This window comes from Acanthaster planci, linkage group LG19 (assembly GCF_054643075.1).
Source record: "Acanthaster planci isolate LZ-2023a linkage group LG19, COTS_SCS, whole genome shotgun sequence".
Classification (NCBI taxonomy): domain Eukaryota; kingdom Metazoa; phylum Echinodermata; class Asteroidea; order Valvatida; family Acanthasteridae; genus Acanthaster; species Acanthaster planci.
In genome coordinates this window covers 9,439,088-9,455,421 of record NC_141795.1, presented here as the reverse complement: position 1 = coordinate 9,455,421, position 16,334 = coordinate 9,439,088, and the positions used below count along the sequence as shown (strand labels likewise).

The 16,334-nt window shown below is 41.5% G+C and overlaps 1 protein-coding gene across 2 annotated transcripts in view; it reads left to right on the top strand.

Moving 5' to 3' along the window:
* Positions 1-2,494, top strand: part of LOC147796005 (neutral ceramidase B-like) — a 33,009-nt gene extending 30,515 nt beyond the window's left edge. For both annotated transcript variants that reach the window (XM_087149128.1, XM_087149129.1), the window contains exon 19: positions 200-2,494. In XM_087149128.1, coding sequence (XP_087005254.1) covers positions 200-380 — 181 coding nt within the window. In that variant the 3' untranslated portion in view covers positions 381-2,494. The remainder of the gene's footprint in view (positions 1-199) is intronic.
* The last annotated feature ends 13,840 nt before the right edge of the window (positions 2,495-16,334 follow it).

The window sequence follows — 16,334 nt, the reverse complement described above, 5'->3', positions numbered from 1 at the left end:
TACTGTTTAAAAATAGTGACGGATTACCTTCGAAAAATGCAAGCCGAAAAATGATGGCAATTCCCAGCAGCAGGTCTTTTGTTCCAAGTACGATCTTTTGATTCATTGCTCAGAAGGATGACTTCAGATGGGAACATCTGTTTAGAAACCAGTTATGGACGGTGTTACTTCAACCAGTCCAATCTTGTTTTTCATTCAGATTCTACTGGAAGCGTACTGATGAGATACTTGGTTTCAGTGAGGTAACGACTTGGTGGCATATTCCTCCCACAATGCCTACTGGTACCTACCGCTTCCATGTTTACGGCAATGCAAAACACATCATTGAAGGGATCAAACCATATGATGGTGTGTCTCGTGAGTTTACTGTCACCAGTTAACCAGATAAGACTAGCCGAGCAGGCCCAATCAATCCAGAGCATTGTAAACCTGATTGTTGTTTACTTCTCACATTCTAAAGCTCACCCTGTACCGTTATTTTCTTTGGGGTTGGGGGAGAGGTCTATTGATGATTTATGGCAGTGTAATCTGAATTGTTTACCCATGTTTTGAAAGTATTATAGCTCCTTTATTTGAAAAAAGACAATTATGACAAAACGGTCACATATTTTTGCTATTTGATGACAACATGCACACTGCATTCTTTCCATCAGTTTAGTCACGCCCATGGAATCAGATATCAGTTTTCCCAGTTAACTTAGCACTTCTTTCGTTTAAAATTGCACACAAGAAAGTTTGATTGGGTCAAAGAGGGGTCGTCCCAAATGTTGATTTCGATTTCCAAATAACACCACTAGATTTCACTTTCAGAGCACTGGAAGTTACAAAAAGTATTCTTACTCTTCCTTATTATTGTCTTTTCGTCTCAATCCAGGAATGGCGTTGAATTTGAAAAGCAAATTTGTTTTTGTCATTCATTTACCGATTCGAAATGGATGATTTACAGGATGAATAAGAATTTTTTAATCCATTACAGTGCTCTAAAACTGAAATCTAGTGGTGTTATTTTGAAATTGGAGTCAACATTTGGGGCGAGTGACCCCTCTTTAATGAAATTGACTTTCCTTTAGGCCATTTTAAATAACAGAAGTGCAAAATTAACTGGGAAAGGCAAGGAGTAAGCCGAAATGTGACACTTTTAAGTGTATTGTCCGTAAATTCTGTTTTACCAAATAACTTGATATCTTTCATCGATTAAATGAAATTCTTACTTTTACTTTCACCAAAAATTTTTGTTGCAGAAACGAAATTGATGTATAATTTGAAAAGAGATGAGAGACTCATGTGATGAAATGTAACAATCCCAACTTGTAAACTAGACTATCATGCATATTAACTATGTTTTGTTTTGTCTTCTTGCTTTGTAATAGTAAACAAATGTAAAAAAATCTCCTTTTTTTCCAGCAGGAATCTTTGCATGGTTTCTTGCAAATGAAATGTTCTAATTAAAGGGCTAGTTTCATTTATACTTTTTTGTGGAAAAGATGTGAGTGCAATTTGAAGCATCCAATATGACTACCCACCGCTATTGACAAGTGAGTCTTTCATAGAGAATTGTTCCTAGCCTGAACTGGGCCAAAATATACTGTGGTATTTCCTGAGTTACATAACAGCTTCAGCGTCGTCATGCAAGGTGGTGGGCTTCGAAGAAGGGGAAAAAATTGGTCCAGACGAGCTGGCTTGTGTAGTGCATTTAGTGATTATTTTTGTGGGTGTTTGGTTTGAACCCCAGAGGGTATTTTCCTTTTCAGTTTCAAGTTCTTTCCTATTGGAAAAGATCAATTTTGAATGGTTTTTTAAAAATAATTTCATTATAGAACAAAGTCTCAATTCAACAAGGTCTCGATAAGGTCATACCATATTTCAGCCCCGTTCTGAACAGGGCCATTATTTTCTCTGTGAGAGTCTGGCGTTGACAGCGGGGGATAGTCAGCTCCTCTGTTGAATTATTAATGCAGAAGATCGTAGGGCAATGTCACTTGCATTGAATGTAGCTTGTACCGGTGAGATAGTGCTTTCAGATAAGACATATTTGACAAAGGTCTCTAGGGATATGATTGTTGATATTTGGAGTGGCTGGAGGGCTGAACAGCACATTTCCCTGACACCTGTGCCTGGCGGGATTTCGGTAACATCCAGATGAATCCTCAGTCAATGTCTCGAAAATAGTTGAACCAAGAAGCGATACTCTTACCAGAATCAATTATGCAATTGAAAACTTTGTGTCATTGCCAGATTTTAATGACGGAATTTGACGTTTCTTAAAGAAGGGATATGAATTAAACAATTAAATTTTGTAATGAAGCTAGGGGTGAGGTCGTCTGGACCCGTCTCCAATGAGGTTGATACCTGGTCGTCTGCGAATTCTGTCGTTTTTATAGTTAACCTCAGACTGACGAAGGTGACCTGTACCTCCGAGTTTCGAAGTACGTGATGCAGCGGTCAAACAACTTGGCCGGAATAAAACGCCGTCTGGATGGCATCATTTCTTTAACCTTTCGGGTTTCTGTTGAAAGATGACATTTATTCCGTTCTCTCCTGTGCCCGTATCCCTGGAAATTTGCATTCGGGTAAGTCTAGAAATTTGGGATTTTTTTTTTTTTTGGTGTCCCTGTCACATCTGACATATGAATTTGTCAGTTTAGAACACATTCTCTAATTTCAAAGAGTGGTGAATTATTGCAAATTACCTGCCAAAGAAATAGAAATAGTTTGAAATCAATTCCGAGGATATTTCCATGTCAAATAACAAAGGTCAGATGTAACCGGGACACAAAAATGTCACACTTTTGACCCACAATTTCTGGAATTACCCATTCCATCCGTGTCATCACTCTCGTTCTCCCAAAGGGGCGACCTTTCCGATTTCGCCAACTGCAGCCGTCCTGTCTCACCTTTGAACACCGACTTTACATAAAATCCTTGCTTGAGAACCATTAAGAAATTATACGTGCAGTTACGTAGTCAACCTGGACCAAATTAAGTTAATGTGTTCTTGGGCAGACTATTCTCCACAACCTTTTTGCGTCATTACAAAATTACTGTAATTTCAATGATTTGCCTCGTGGCCAACCTTGGCCGGAACAAAGCCTTTAAGATCTTTGACCCACTGGTTGACTGTGGCATACGCGATGAGACCCACAGATTTGGGGCAGACTTTCATATCTTACATAAATTTCCTGTGGAAGGGCATCCGTCAAGTGAGCCTGCTCTCTGGCTTTCTCTATTCTATCGCTACAGAGCCTTTCCTTCGCAAATCCTCTAACATTTGAATCTCTCCCATTGGAAAGAAAGTCTGTTTCCTACTCTCTCCTTTAAAGGCAACAACATTCTTGTTGCCAACAATTCCAACCATGTTCCAACCAATGGCGGTTCTTTCTCCCCAATCAATCTAACCGAAACGACTCGCCAGCGACGCTGAATTGAAGTGTAGACCTTCCATGGCCTTGACAGTGCGCGGACACACGCAAAGGAATTCACAAAACAAGAGAGTGGCTTCGGTTGATATCCGATTCCAGTGTATCCGTAACTTTTTTACCAATACAATAAAGGCACAGAATTCAGCCCCTGAAGCTAACTTTGTGCATGGTCCAAGGCTGCCAACTTGGGCGCTCGTGCATTTAATGACGTCGCCCTCCTTTTTCGAAGAATCATAAATCACTTGAGACTTACACCTTTGATGAGAGCAAGTGCTTATCTTTTAGCAATCTGAGTTGATGAGGCAGTTTTGTTTTTGATTGGAAGCGATAATCAGGTGATTGTAAATACGTGCCGAAAATGAGGACGTACGTCCCACAGACACATCATAAACGCTCAGCCGCCAGATCACATTGAAAACCAAATAAACATTTCGTGATCAATGCGGTGCCCGACTAAAATCAAAACCGTGGGCAAATCATAGAGTCATATATATAAAAGATAGAGTACTGACTCATGTACAATGTGATGCCTGCTGGGCGCATCCATGTTTGTGCACAAACCTATGGAAAACTCGGGGAATACATGATTTGATATTCATTCACATGGAACCATAGAACCAGAACGCGCAACCTCAGCGATTGTCCAATGGGAGCCTGCAAATCGTGGCGCGTCCGCTTTTGTGACGAAGTCACTTACGAACCGGATAGGGTCCTGGCACGCGTTTGGCGTAAACACAAAGACTCCAGGATAAATTCGCTGCGCTTACTCAGCGCACTCTACGTCAAACGCAAGTAAACCTGCGCCCTATGAATTCCAGCCATAAAGTTCTATGGAGCCATTTTTCGATTGTGAAAAAAATCTTGTATTTACTTAATCTGGCCTATGCACATTTGAAACAATGCGGTTGCAATACTTGAAAAGGAGACATAGCAGTACCAAAGAGTAAAAAAGTGAACGTATTTTGAGAGCACATAAATACATGTATTCCCAGTGCGTCACGCGCAATTCGAACTTAACACGCTGCCATCCATTGTTTTGCCCACTGCTTGCCGACGCTTTTCAAAATCACGGTTGTACTCCCAACACGTGTTGCGCATCCGTGAACATCGATCTCGGAGCGATTTGACGGCCGAACGCAACGCACACGTGTGCTATGTGAATGGCGTATATTTTTGTGTCCGTGTAAGTGAAACGCATGAACGCATCGTATACGCAACGCACCGAAAAAAGTACACGTGAAAAGCCGCCTTAAGACGGTGCGAGTGTGAAGTTTTTGAAATGTGCGCGCGAATCACTTTTCCTTTATCCCGAGATGTAGGCCTACACCATTGCAAAGAAGACATTCTGCCCTTTCCAGAGATATATTTCTCTTTCCCATATTAAAGTAGTTTTGCCATTACAGTAATTTTTATCTCAGTATACTTTTATGTAGACACTCTGTATAAACGCATAGACCACTAGCAGTCTTGTGCGTATAACCGTGATTTTAAATGGCGGATGGAAAAAAAGATGGATTGCTGCGCGTTCAGTGCGAACTGCGCGTGACGCACTTAGACTGCATGTATTTGTTTACATTTTGCTCTTTGGTACTGCTATCTCTTGTTTTCAACTGTTGCAACCACATTGTTTTGAATCTGCATGGGCCAGATTAAGTAAACAAAGGATTGTTTTTCACAATAGGAAAATGGCTTCATAGAATTTTACGGCTGGAATTCTTCAACTGTGAGTAAATTCCCTACACCGAGGGGTAAATTTACCAATACTTTTGGATTTAGTCGCGTGCCATCTCGGCTACGGTACCCCTTCGTTGTTTTGAATAGGAGCTACTTGTCTATGTTTTCATAATGTCTGTGGAATAGACCGAGGACAGCGGGCACCGGAGCGCAATTTCACGGACGACGCCATTCTCAAACCATTGGCAAAGTTCACTGTCACAGACATAAACATTAGTGCACTGAACGAAATGGTCCGGTCAATTTGTCAAAGAAACTAAAACCGCCAAAGTTGAAGGTTGAAGTCCAGTCACCAGGAACAGGGTGAACAATAAAAAAAACGAATGCTTTTGTCACAGCTCATTTGAATATCTTTTGAATTGGCTTAAGACTGAATGATTTGTGATAGACTTGTGATGGACTTACGACGGACTCGAATACAACACTGATATCAACATATCTGAGGTTTCTGGAACACAAATTAAATTATTGTCTGGTTCCTAATCTTTCCATTTCTTATCAATTTTTGAGGGTTAACCAATTACATTTTTAATTTTTTCCCACAAAAAACATCCCCCATTCATCAAAAAGTGATTTGTCCAAAGTCTGCTTGCAGCCATTTTTTAAGTGGCAACCTCAAACTTACTTACGACCGTGTATCAACTGGCTACTTTTGGCTCTTCTGCTCTCAGAAGAAAGCCCAAAGACCCAGGGAGTTGATCCAGCTAAGATTTACACAATACCACCATTTTGGGGGGCCAAACAATTTCCTTTTTCAAATGATACGGGGGGCACTTTTAATGCTAATGAGCTGGCCGGAAATTCTCACTTGAAATAGTTCGCTCGTCGCCCAGCGAAAAAAAGAAAAAGAAAACATGTATCCAAAGAAACAAGCTAAACAATTTCAGAAGATGATGGGCCTACTGTAAAACTGTGCAGTTAACATACGAAAACGATATCGTTTACAAATGCACTGTCCCCTCCCTTTCGTTAATGTGTAAACGATGATGTGCGGGTGACTAGTGAGTACATTTATATAGGATGCGTTCGATTAGCTTACACGTGTAAGTCAAACTTACACGAGAGCGTTCGTTTAGCCATCACGTGATCCTCGTGCTTGCCCTGGTGTCAGCCACTACACTACCCCGGCTGGCGACTCGGAGCGGGTCTGGAGGCTGCCCGAGTGTAATGACGTCACGGATGGACTGTTCGTGCATGGACGTACATGATGGAACGTGGCGGGGACTTGACCTTTTCCCCAGGATGCCTTGGCAAGTACTCTGCAGCGCACGTTCGATTACCCTTATTTCGAGACTTCCCTTCCGTGTATTCAGGGAAGATAATCGAACGCACCCATAGTCTGGTTAACAGTCCCCGCATTAATTTATACACTGCGGGGACGCGTACGAGTCTGTTATACGATCACAATCATCGATCGAATTCACTGGTAGCCTATGCACAAAACGTATAATGGGTACCACGCAAAACTGACTAAAGGATCACAAATGTTCGTTCTCCGACTTACCGAGGCTCTTTCTTTTCGCGCGCGTACGTAAGCGTGTGCGTGCACGCACCGTCGGTAGAATGAGATGTCTCACGGTGAGTGTGACATGCAGAAATGTAGCCCTGTAGCTAGCGCTCCTGGTAAAAATTTCCCCTCAGTGCTGTCACGGTTCGCATTTTTAGCTGTAAACCCGCGTGACGTATACTTCCTTTACTAAACATGAGCAAGACCATCAGCCCTTCCCAGCGCCTTGTGTTGTGCACTGGGCGACGAGCGAATTGAATTAGTAGACTGCACCACAGCCTTGTTCCCATGGGTACGATCTTGCCACGCCATGTTGGTTCCCACCACGCCTTGCGCGATCTAACCCCTGGTATCATGATCTCCATTATCCGGTTCGTAAGTGTGCGTCACTTCAGTTTAAACCAAAGATCGTATAGCGTCGAAGACGCTAGATGTATAACTCTGCCCAAAAGGTGTAATTACCATGGACGCCATTTGAGCAAGCGATACGCCTGCGCAGTTTACGATAATGCTTCGACGCAGGCTCACCAGGTGCACGTGCCTGCCGCAGCGCCTGCACCTGTGCATTAATGTGCATTGCGCAGGCGTATCGCTTGCTCAAATGGCGCCCATGTAATTACAACGGTTTACGTGTATTCACGGTAAAGTTCGCCGTCTTGCGCCGCTTCGCGGCGCCATACGATCTTTGGTTTAAACCACGCTCATCATACATGCACTGCATGTTACATATGCATTGTCGACCCTTTATAAAGGCGCATTGGGTCGACAAATTTTGCGTATTGTGATTAGCCAACGTGTTGCAAACTCTTGGAGGCGCACTATTGTGAAACGCCCATATTTAACCACTATTTGGGATATTTAAATTAGGACTTCAGTCGGTGGTTTTTACGGGCGAGGCAGATTTACGCGTGCGTGACGTGCAGGAAAAAATAGGCTACGTTGGCGCGAGCGTGCAGCTCTTGAACGCGCAGTTGACTTAACGTTTACGTATATTCATCCTGAATAGCCAGTAAGCGTCATTTTCGTACTATACGCGACCAGCTAAGGGCTAGTAAAGGCGAACGCGGCGTGCGCAGCCATGGAGTCGAGGTTGTGCGCCCATATGGTACATCCACTCTACGGGCCTGTTTCAATGTCGATCCGGTTTGCGACCACTGATCTGCCGGGTTCATTGACACCGAAGCCCATATTATGGATAGTGCGACCCAGCTCTTGGATCACCTTAGTCTTGGTTTCAAGACGTTAGTGCTTGATAGCGGACACCGTGCATGGTGCGCCCCCAACGACTCATAATTAGACTGTGCACCAGCTCGCAACTACTTTTGCGAGGGCGCTCTTCAACAGAAATAAAACAACCATCGATCACTGACGTCTCGGGCGAAGTCTATCCAGACCCGTGCGTGTGAAACAAAGGGTGCGTTCGATAAGCAGTGTTACACTCAAGGGAAACCTCAAAATGAGGCTAATCGACCGCTGCAGTGTGTTTTCCAAGGCATTCTGGGAAAAAGGTCAAGTCCCCGCCAGTTCCATCATGTACGTCCATGCTCAAACAGTCTATCCGTGACGTCATTACACTCAGGCAGCCTCCAGAGACCCGCTCGCCAGTTGGGGTAGTGGTGGCTGACACCAGGGCAGGCACGAACATCACGTGAGGAATAAACGAACGCTCTCGTGTAAGTTTGACTTAACACGTGTAAGCTAATCGAACGCACCCCATCAGGCCTAACGTAGTAGTGATTGCGCCCTCCAGAGTGTGCAACGTCTGACCTGTACTCTTTCGTTTTACTAGTGCATTGTGCGTTTTGCCTTTGTGCACGAAACTTCTCCATTTCACCGACAAGACGATAGTGGCGGTTATTTTGTGTTAGTGGAACCGTGTCCCTTCATTGGTGCTATCATTTGCTGTAAATTGACAATTAAGACACAGTACCTCACAATTAATTTTATATGGAATTGTACAGATAAACACATCAAAGTTTAAGTGCTTATAACTTTACACACGATGATTCATCCTGACGTTATTCTTTGGGGTACAGGTTCTTCTTTATAAGGTCTTTATCTGCATGAAAACGTATTGGCATATGTGTTTCAGCCAAACTTACAGGCGAATAAGAGTACGGGTGTCAAGGGAGGAGCAGTAGGAAAAGGAGGAGGTGAAGGAGGAGAACATGAGAAGATGGTAAAGTGTCTTTGCTATCTGATATCGCTATCAAATAGAACACCTATATCTATTTCATGGAACGGCTATATCTGCCGTTACTGCGGCGCATCGCCTGTTTCTGTTACGGTCACGGCACTGCTCTCTCAACGTACTTGTCGACTCAAGTTGGCACAGTATTAGTGAAGGGCACTCGTGAAAATAGTGTGCTATACTAATAATGGGCATTTATGCATCAAAATGGCTTTTATGGGTGACAAAGCTAAGCTTGTAAAAACGTCTTCTTCAAAATCCGGCCATTTTTCATTGAGCAGTGAGAGATGTTGATGAAATTTTATCCCATCAAGGGTCACAGCACTGTACTTATAGTATGGGATTTTTAACTGTCCTGGCAAATCCTCAAGACTCAGGGAGGATAAGAAATAAAACGGCTTTTAGCAGTAGTACTGTTTGAGTAGTTGGGTTGTTCTTCAAATCGCAGTAAGTTTTCATCGGGTTCTTTTTGCAAGGGACAGGGCCCCTTGTTTTTAACTGATTGTTTGTCTTTGTTTTTGTTGCAACCCTCTAAAACACCTTGCCCATGTGTTTCTGCAGCCTGGTATCGTTATGAATTATGTGAATTTTTACTATCATGACACGAGTATACAAATCTCTTTATGGCAATCCAAGCTGTCCAAGCTTTCTGCTTGGCCGGAATATGCAGCATCCTTTGACAACGACACTTCCACTTTCTCCCCCTCCTTTTAAGGACTGTGTCATGAAGCAGTTCCTGCTTCGCTTGGATGAAATGCAGACTTTTTAGAGAAGATTCACAGTGGGTGATATGTATAGCGCTCACCCATTCTTTGATCTTGAAATTATTATCCTGCTGAGGGACAAAATTGCTGAATTACAATGGATGAGAATACGTTCTCTGTTCAAACAGCCAGAATCTGGGGAGCGCAAGGTGGTCTCTGAAAAGTGAGAGACGGAAACTTCGAAAACAATCCGCCTTTTTCGTTTCCTACACAAGTCTCTCTAATGGCAGTGCAAAGAATCTACAAAGATTACACATCTCACACTAGAAAGGACTGCCGTAATAATTTGGGATTATTAGATTTTTGTGGGGTTTAGCACAGATTTTTCCCTCTCTGGAGTCTTACCTTTGTCGAGGAGTTTGAGAAACAACATGGTAACTAAACATTTAAGTGGAATCTGAAGACATCGGGCACGATCATTAGCACTCTGCCAAAACGGCAGCTTCGTAAACGATTAGCTTCACAAGGCCATGCTTCTCATCCCAAAAAAGAGGAAGGTATAGCATCCAATCTTGAAGGCGGGAGAAATGATTTGGTACGGATGATTGAGTCCAGTAACTTACATGAACAATAGTCTTGCCTTTAGTATGCAGAAAAGATTTGAAATCAAGGTTGCCATGCACTGCAACGTTTTTCACAAGAGCAGCGCAATAATCTAGGTAAAATATTTGTAGATTGCTTTTAAGTTGTGATGAGCAGATGAATGAAACATCATTACGCTTTTTGCTTAGACTTACACTATTTTAGAAAGTGAAGCAGGTATTTTGTATGTAACACCCCACGAACGTGTATAGCAAGGGTTGAAATCTTAATCGTTTCTCGTTCTCTTCAGTCGTAATATGTGTATAAACTTCAGAGTACAACTGAACTGTTGATGTACTTAATGGATGATTCAGCCTTTACTTGTTTTTTTAAACAGTATACTGTCTTTAATTTCCCATAAAAGCATTTATGTGTCGGCTATCTAATTACTTTTGTTTTTTCAGCCATGTTAGCTGGCTGCCCCATTTTACTTGTCCGAAGTAACACACACCTATAGAATTTACCAGATGTTGTGCGTGGCTTGCATCATGTATTTCCCATGGACGAATGTGTTATTTCCAGCGACAGCGAAGTAATTTTGCTGACGTGGTCAGAATTATGTCCTTCAGCACTCAAGCAAAGTACACGTACTAGACCCAAGCAGTAAAAGTGCATAACATAACATAAACACGAGGAACTAGCCCAAGGCCAATTAAGTGATGTATTGAAGACTTAAGTTATAAACCAATGTATATAGCCATATGGAGATACTGCACGTTTCATAACAGTACTTAACCAGTTCTCAAAATATTGACGGGCACACATGACATTTTTCGCTTTCCTGTCTAATGGGCTTAACTTGATTGATTACAAATGTTAAAAATCAAGCACTACGGCTTGTTTTGTATTGGCATGCAGCTGTCGTTCAAGGAGACGACCCTTTTGCTTATGGCCAAGTGAACTAATTGATAGATTTTTGCCCTTTCATTTGAGCAAGCATTGACACGCTCTCCCGCGCTCCGAGCGGAACGAAAGAGGGCTTGTTTGTAAATAAAATTGACGGTCTTTTGGGTACCAACTCGTCGCGTAAACACGCAAATATATGCGCGTTTGACGAGGAGCACGCCGTGCAACGAAATTATTAGTCTGGTTCCTTGCTCAATGATTCCGTGACGACTGTTGATAAAACATCTTAGGTCAGGCATCACCCACTGATATAAATAGACATGACTCAAGGGTCAGGGGTCAGAAGTTGAGAGCCCGGCTGTTTTTGAATCCATCAGTGGTAACATCTCGAAAATTAGGTTTTTCCCATATCCAGTGGGCAATACTGCAAGTGTATAACCACTGAGAGCATGTTTCAGGCACAAAGCCTGCATTGGTCGAAGAAAGTTATATTCTGCATTTTGGCCAAGGCGACCGTCGATTTCAGCGTATAAAGTCAAATACTGTTGGATCAACAGTTACCATTATGATACGGAAGTTTACGTTCAGCAGCGAGCCTGCCTACTCGGCCGGGAATAGCCGGACATCGAGGGTACCATCCGAACATGCCGAACATAGACGGCACGACTTCGAAATATTTCGGCTATTTCCAAACTGGGGGGAATTCCTCCAGTCTTGGTCATGTGGAGATTGGGTGATACCGGACCCTTGATTCGTACAGTAGTCAAAATCATCGGGTCTGGTATCCAGACGAGCGCAATACGGGTGATCCACAATAGTGCGCCTCCAAGAGTTTGCAACGCGTTGGCCGATCACAAGGCGCGAAATTTATCGACCCTTTCCAAACGCGCATTGGGTCAACAAATTTCGCTCATTGTGATTGGCCAACCCATTGAAAACTCTTGGAGGCGCAATTTTGTGAAACGACGTTATTATTATGTGACCCGAGGTCGTCACAGTATTTTTGTCTCACTCAAAAAAAAGTACACATTTTAACATTAAATTTTTTTGAGCGTTTCGCAGCAGTAGAAAGCGCTGTTGCTGTGACGTCATTACAGGAAGACATTGTTTATGAGCGTGTGTTTAATTGAAACTGTGAGCCCCAAATTTGATTATAGAAAATGTAAACAAAAGTTAGCACAGAGTCGATTCTAAAATCTCACTAAAAGTTTGATATTAATATGGCTGTAACACTGATGCTTCTTTTTCAGATTACAGCACACTGCAAATTTGCATCAGCGTAAAATCAAACGAATATGAGTTTGCTTTTAAATGGCACAACAAAATTGGCAACCAGGTTATATAGGACAAGAGTCTGTCTGTGGCTGTCTGTTTTTTTACTATAGCATGTGAGGTTTTTGTATCTTATTTTACTTTGGATGCCAATAACAATGTTGCTCTCCAAACAAGGAACCTCCCTACTGAAGCGTATTTAGGACATGACCAAAACGACATTTGACCACCATTTCACCCGGGGGGGGGGGCTGTATTTTGCTTGGGTGGATGTGTATTTCGCCTGAGCGAAATAATAATCCGCCCTGGAGAAATGATGCCTGGACAAAAGCCTGATCTGCTCATGCGAAATAGTAATCCGATTGGGCAAAATATTGAATTTTTTTCTTTTTCCGTAGTCACAAATAGTTGCTGGCATGGTGGCGGTAAGCGGAAGCGGCGAGTACAATTCACTTAACTTCGAAAATAGTATATCTCGCAAGGAGGAAAATATGTATTAAAACAGGCGAAAAGCGAAGCAAAGTTGACGGAACGAAGCGAAATTTTGCTCGAGTTAAAATGTGTTCAACTTTTAAAAATTCACAATGCGGATACTTGCGTTTCGCGTAAAGGCCGGTTCAAACTTCACGCGAAACGAAGTCCAACGCAAATTTGTGAGGACAGATCAAATATTCGCATAGCCAATTCGTGAAAGTTGAACACTTGTGGTCCCCATTTCTGGGGGATCTGCATGTTCTTCTTAATGCAAGTGTATCAATACTACGAATTAGCGGTGTGATCGTCATTTTTAAGTCAAGTCGTTTTAGCCATGTCAGCTTTGCTCAAAATTTTTAACAAGGATTTGTTGTTTTATATTGTATTCAATGAAATTTGTAGTTGCAATTCTGAGTTATCTCATGATTATGTTGGTAATCTTGCCACTATTTTGTAACGTATATTCTAACAACTTTAAATACTTGATGGGCAGTAAACATAAACAGGGGTATAGTTTTATTTTACATTAGGGGCCTATAGAAGTTATTGCCACTATAAAATTCCAGGATCCTAAAAGTGGACAGATTCCGAAACCGTGTCATTGTGTCTGATATTTGTGCCTGCTCAACACTTATAAATTACTTATTGCCATGACTATGTTCGGCACCATGAGTAAAAGCGACACTAATTGCAAGAACGTCTGCTGTGTTGTGCGCTTCTCACTATATAGAAACTGTTTGTCGGTAATCAAGTCTCTGCACTAAGAGTTCCCGGTTTGAATGAGCAAGCCCCACGTCTAGACTGTCCACTTCCATAAATCATAGAACGAAACTTTAAAGCTTTGGTTAAAACGATGTGCACTTTCATATCATATTATAGGTAAGTGGTGTCAAACAAACGAACCTATCTAAACAAAAGCACATTTTCAAGATTTCCAAGGGACACGGATTTTTTTCTGGTAAAGCATGTTGCACTTTTCTTTCATTTTCTTCCTTTTCTTCCAAGATCCGAGTCCAAGTTTGCTTGAAACTGTAGGAATTAATTGAGTATGCCCTGATTTCACTATACTCCAGAGGGAAAAAGACTATAAAGAACGACACGAGTTATGGCTTTGGACTCTAGAGAAATTGCACCCACCCAGGCACAACCCATGCTGTTTTCACTGGCAGTCGACGCCTGTTCACCCCGTACGATCAGAGGCTATGAATGTAATAATATTTCAGAAATGTTTTCTCCTTACGTTCGTATAATCTCTTCATAAGTCATATTTGAAATAGTGTTTGAATTTAGCTGTTTATAAGCAGCGTCGACGGAAATCACAGTGGCGCCATGTCTGTTAACCTTTGTGGCCTTAACATATTAACTCAAGGCTCCCTCCTGTCAGAAATCGAGGAGAAATGCATGTGACGTGAAAGAAACAAAGTTTACACTTTGGAAAGTTTGGTCGCCCTTTTCCATAGTTGGCACTTATTTGCACTCCCAAAATAAGCTGGTAATCAATTGCTCTATTACAGCTTTGAATGTAGTTTTGCGTCCCATAAACCGGACGATGTACTTTTCCCCCTCTGTAAGTCAAATTTTAGGGTTTATCTGATTCCTGTTGTTATATATTGGTGTGAACAACTTCAAGTGACGTGCACACACAATGTTTTCAAAATAAGTAAAGGTAAAGTTCAGTCAATTTACCAAATTACATGTATAATACAGAATTGCAAACCAAAACTCTTCTTCACTTGCTATAACAAAGTATATTTCAATAGAGTTTGGCATTCTTGCATACGGCAACAGTGAAGTACTTCAGAGTCATTTCACGCTAATACCAGAGATGGTTAAAATCAATTTTTTCATTATTTGTAGGATGAGAGAACTTGGGGTGCAAGTAAACAAAGTATACTTTTCAATCCATACTAGCCCGTTGCCATGGAAACAGCTCATTATGTGTTTTTGGCATTTTGGGCCGACTTAGGGCTCTGAAAAACAGGTTTTTATCTTATATTTAAAACTCCACTTAATCAAAATGCAAAAATATTTCACAAATCCACTTATATAATTTTAAAGTATCATCATTGCCGCTGCTTGCGACAAAAAATATGGTTTAAAGTATCACACTTTTGGCAATTTCCACACATGAGGCAAAGCTTCATTGAAGTTGCATTGGTGGAAATGTGAAAGCAATATTTATAAAAGCAATATATATATTTAGCATGAATAGACAATTCAGCCCAAAATGCTTGCTGATGGTTTCCGGTGATCCTTCTCTGTAAACCAAATGTGTACCTGTTTTAACGCTGGCCTATACATAGGGCTTTTCTTCATTTTCCTCTTTTGGGGAGACACCGGATGTTGCAGACTAATAGTAACTGAATCAAGAACAAAAACCAATAGTTTGTGATTTCTGTCTCCATGCTCAACTGTCACTGCGACTGGTTTGACGTTAAATGCAACTTGGCTAAAATAGCTTGAAATCTGTTGTGCCGTCTGATTCCTTGTGTCTTTATTGATGCGTACTGTTTTGCAACAACAACAGGGTCACATTTTGACCACTTAAGCAAGATTGAACATTTCATTTAGGAAAAGCCTTTTGTTTTTCGTTGACATTTTTTTGACTGTCGACGTTTCTGTAAATCCTAACCTGCAGACAGGGCTTGTTTTTGTCTGGGATTACATTTGCTTCCATACATCGGATGACTCCTGTCCCACCCTGCAGCTTGTCATGAAATGTGTGCTTATCTAATAATCTTGTGCCATTACAATGTAACAAATAGTGATTCAAGTCACTCACAGTCTTTTAAAATTGATGCAGCCCTCTTTGTGACATTTAGGCTTTCAAAAATGTCTGGATTGTACGTGAAATGAGTATTCCACAGAACACAGTCACATCATCCACCATCCAGTCATCCAGAATGGATATATTTTTTATGTACGTTCTATTAAACATCGTGTAGTCGTTTAACATGACAACGCTACTTAAGCTTTTGATAAACTATATGCCTTTAAAGGCGAGCAAAATTAGCTGGGTTTGCCAGACTTAAAAAACAAACAAACAATCAACATTTTTTATTACAGTGATAGAAGTCATTGTATTCAATCCATCAATCATGATGAGCAAATGTTTATATTCTTCTGTGGGTTATCAACTGAATCCGTAAAAAGCCAAAACAGGTGGAACACTGTAATTCTGAGGCAATTGCTTTTTTGTTTTGATGTCTTGTCGTTCTTTTTAACAGTTGCACCGTGACATGACTCGGAGTACCCCAACGTTTATTGGATTAAATTTTTACCGCAAACACCCAAGCACTGATTGGTAGATTGCAGTTTTAGCAGAAACCCTTTGCTCTATTGGAAACATCATTCAAATCCGTGTGTTACGAAGTGGATTTAGTGTCAAAAAGATTGAAACCTATCTGTAGAGGAACAAAACATTTCCTTTAAAATAGTAGTGGGGGCCAATGTACTCCCGTGGAAATTTCTTGTTGGTTAATGGCAACCATTGTACATGTAAATGCATTCTTATGAGTCCCCAGAACAACAAAACTGATGTTACC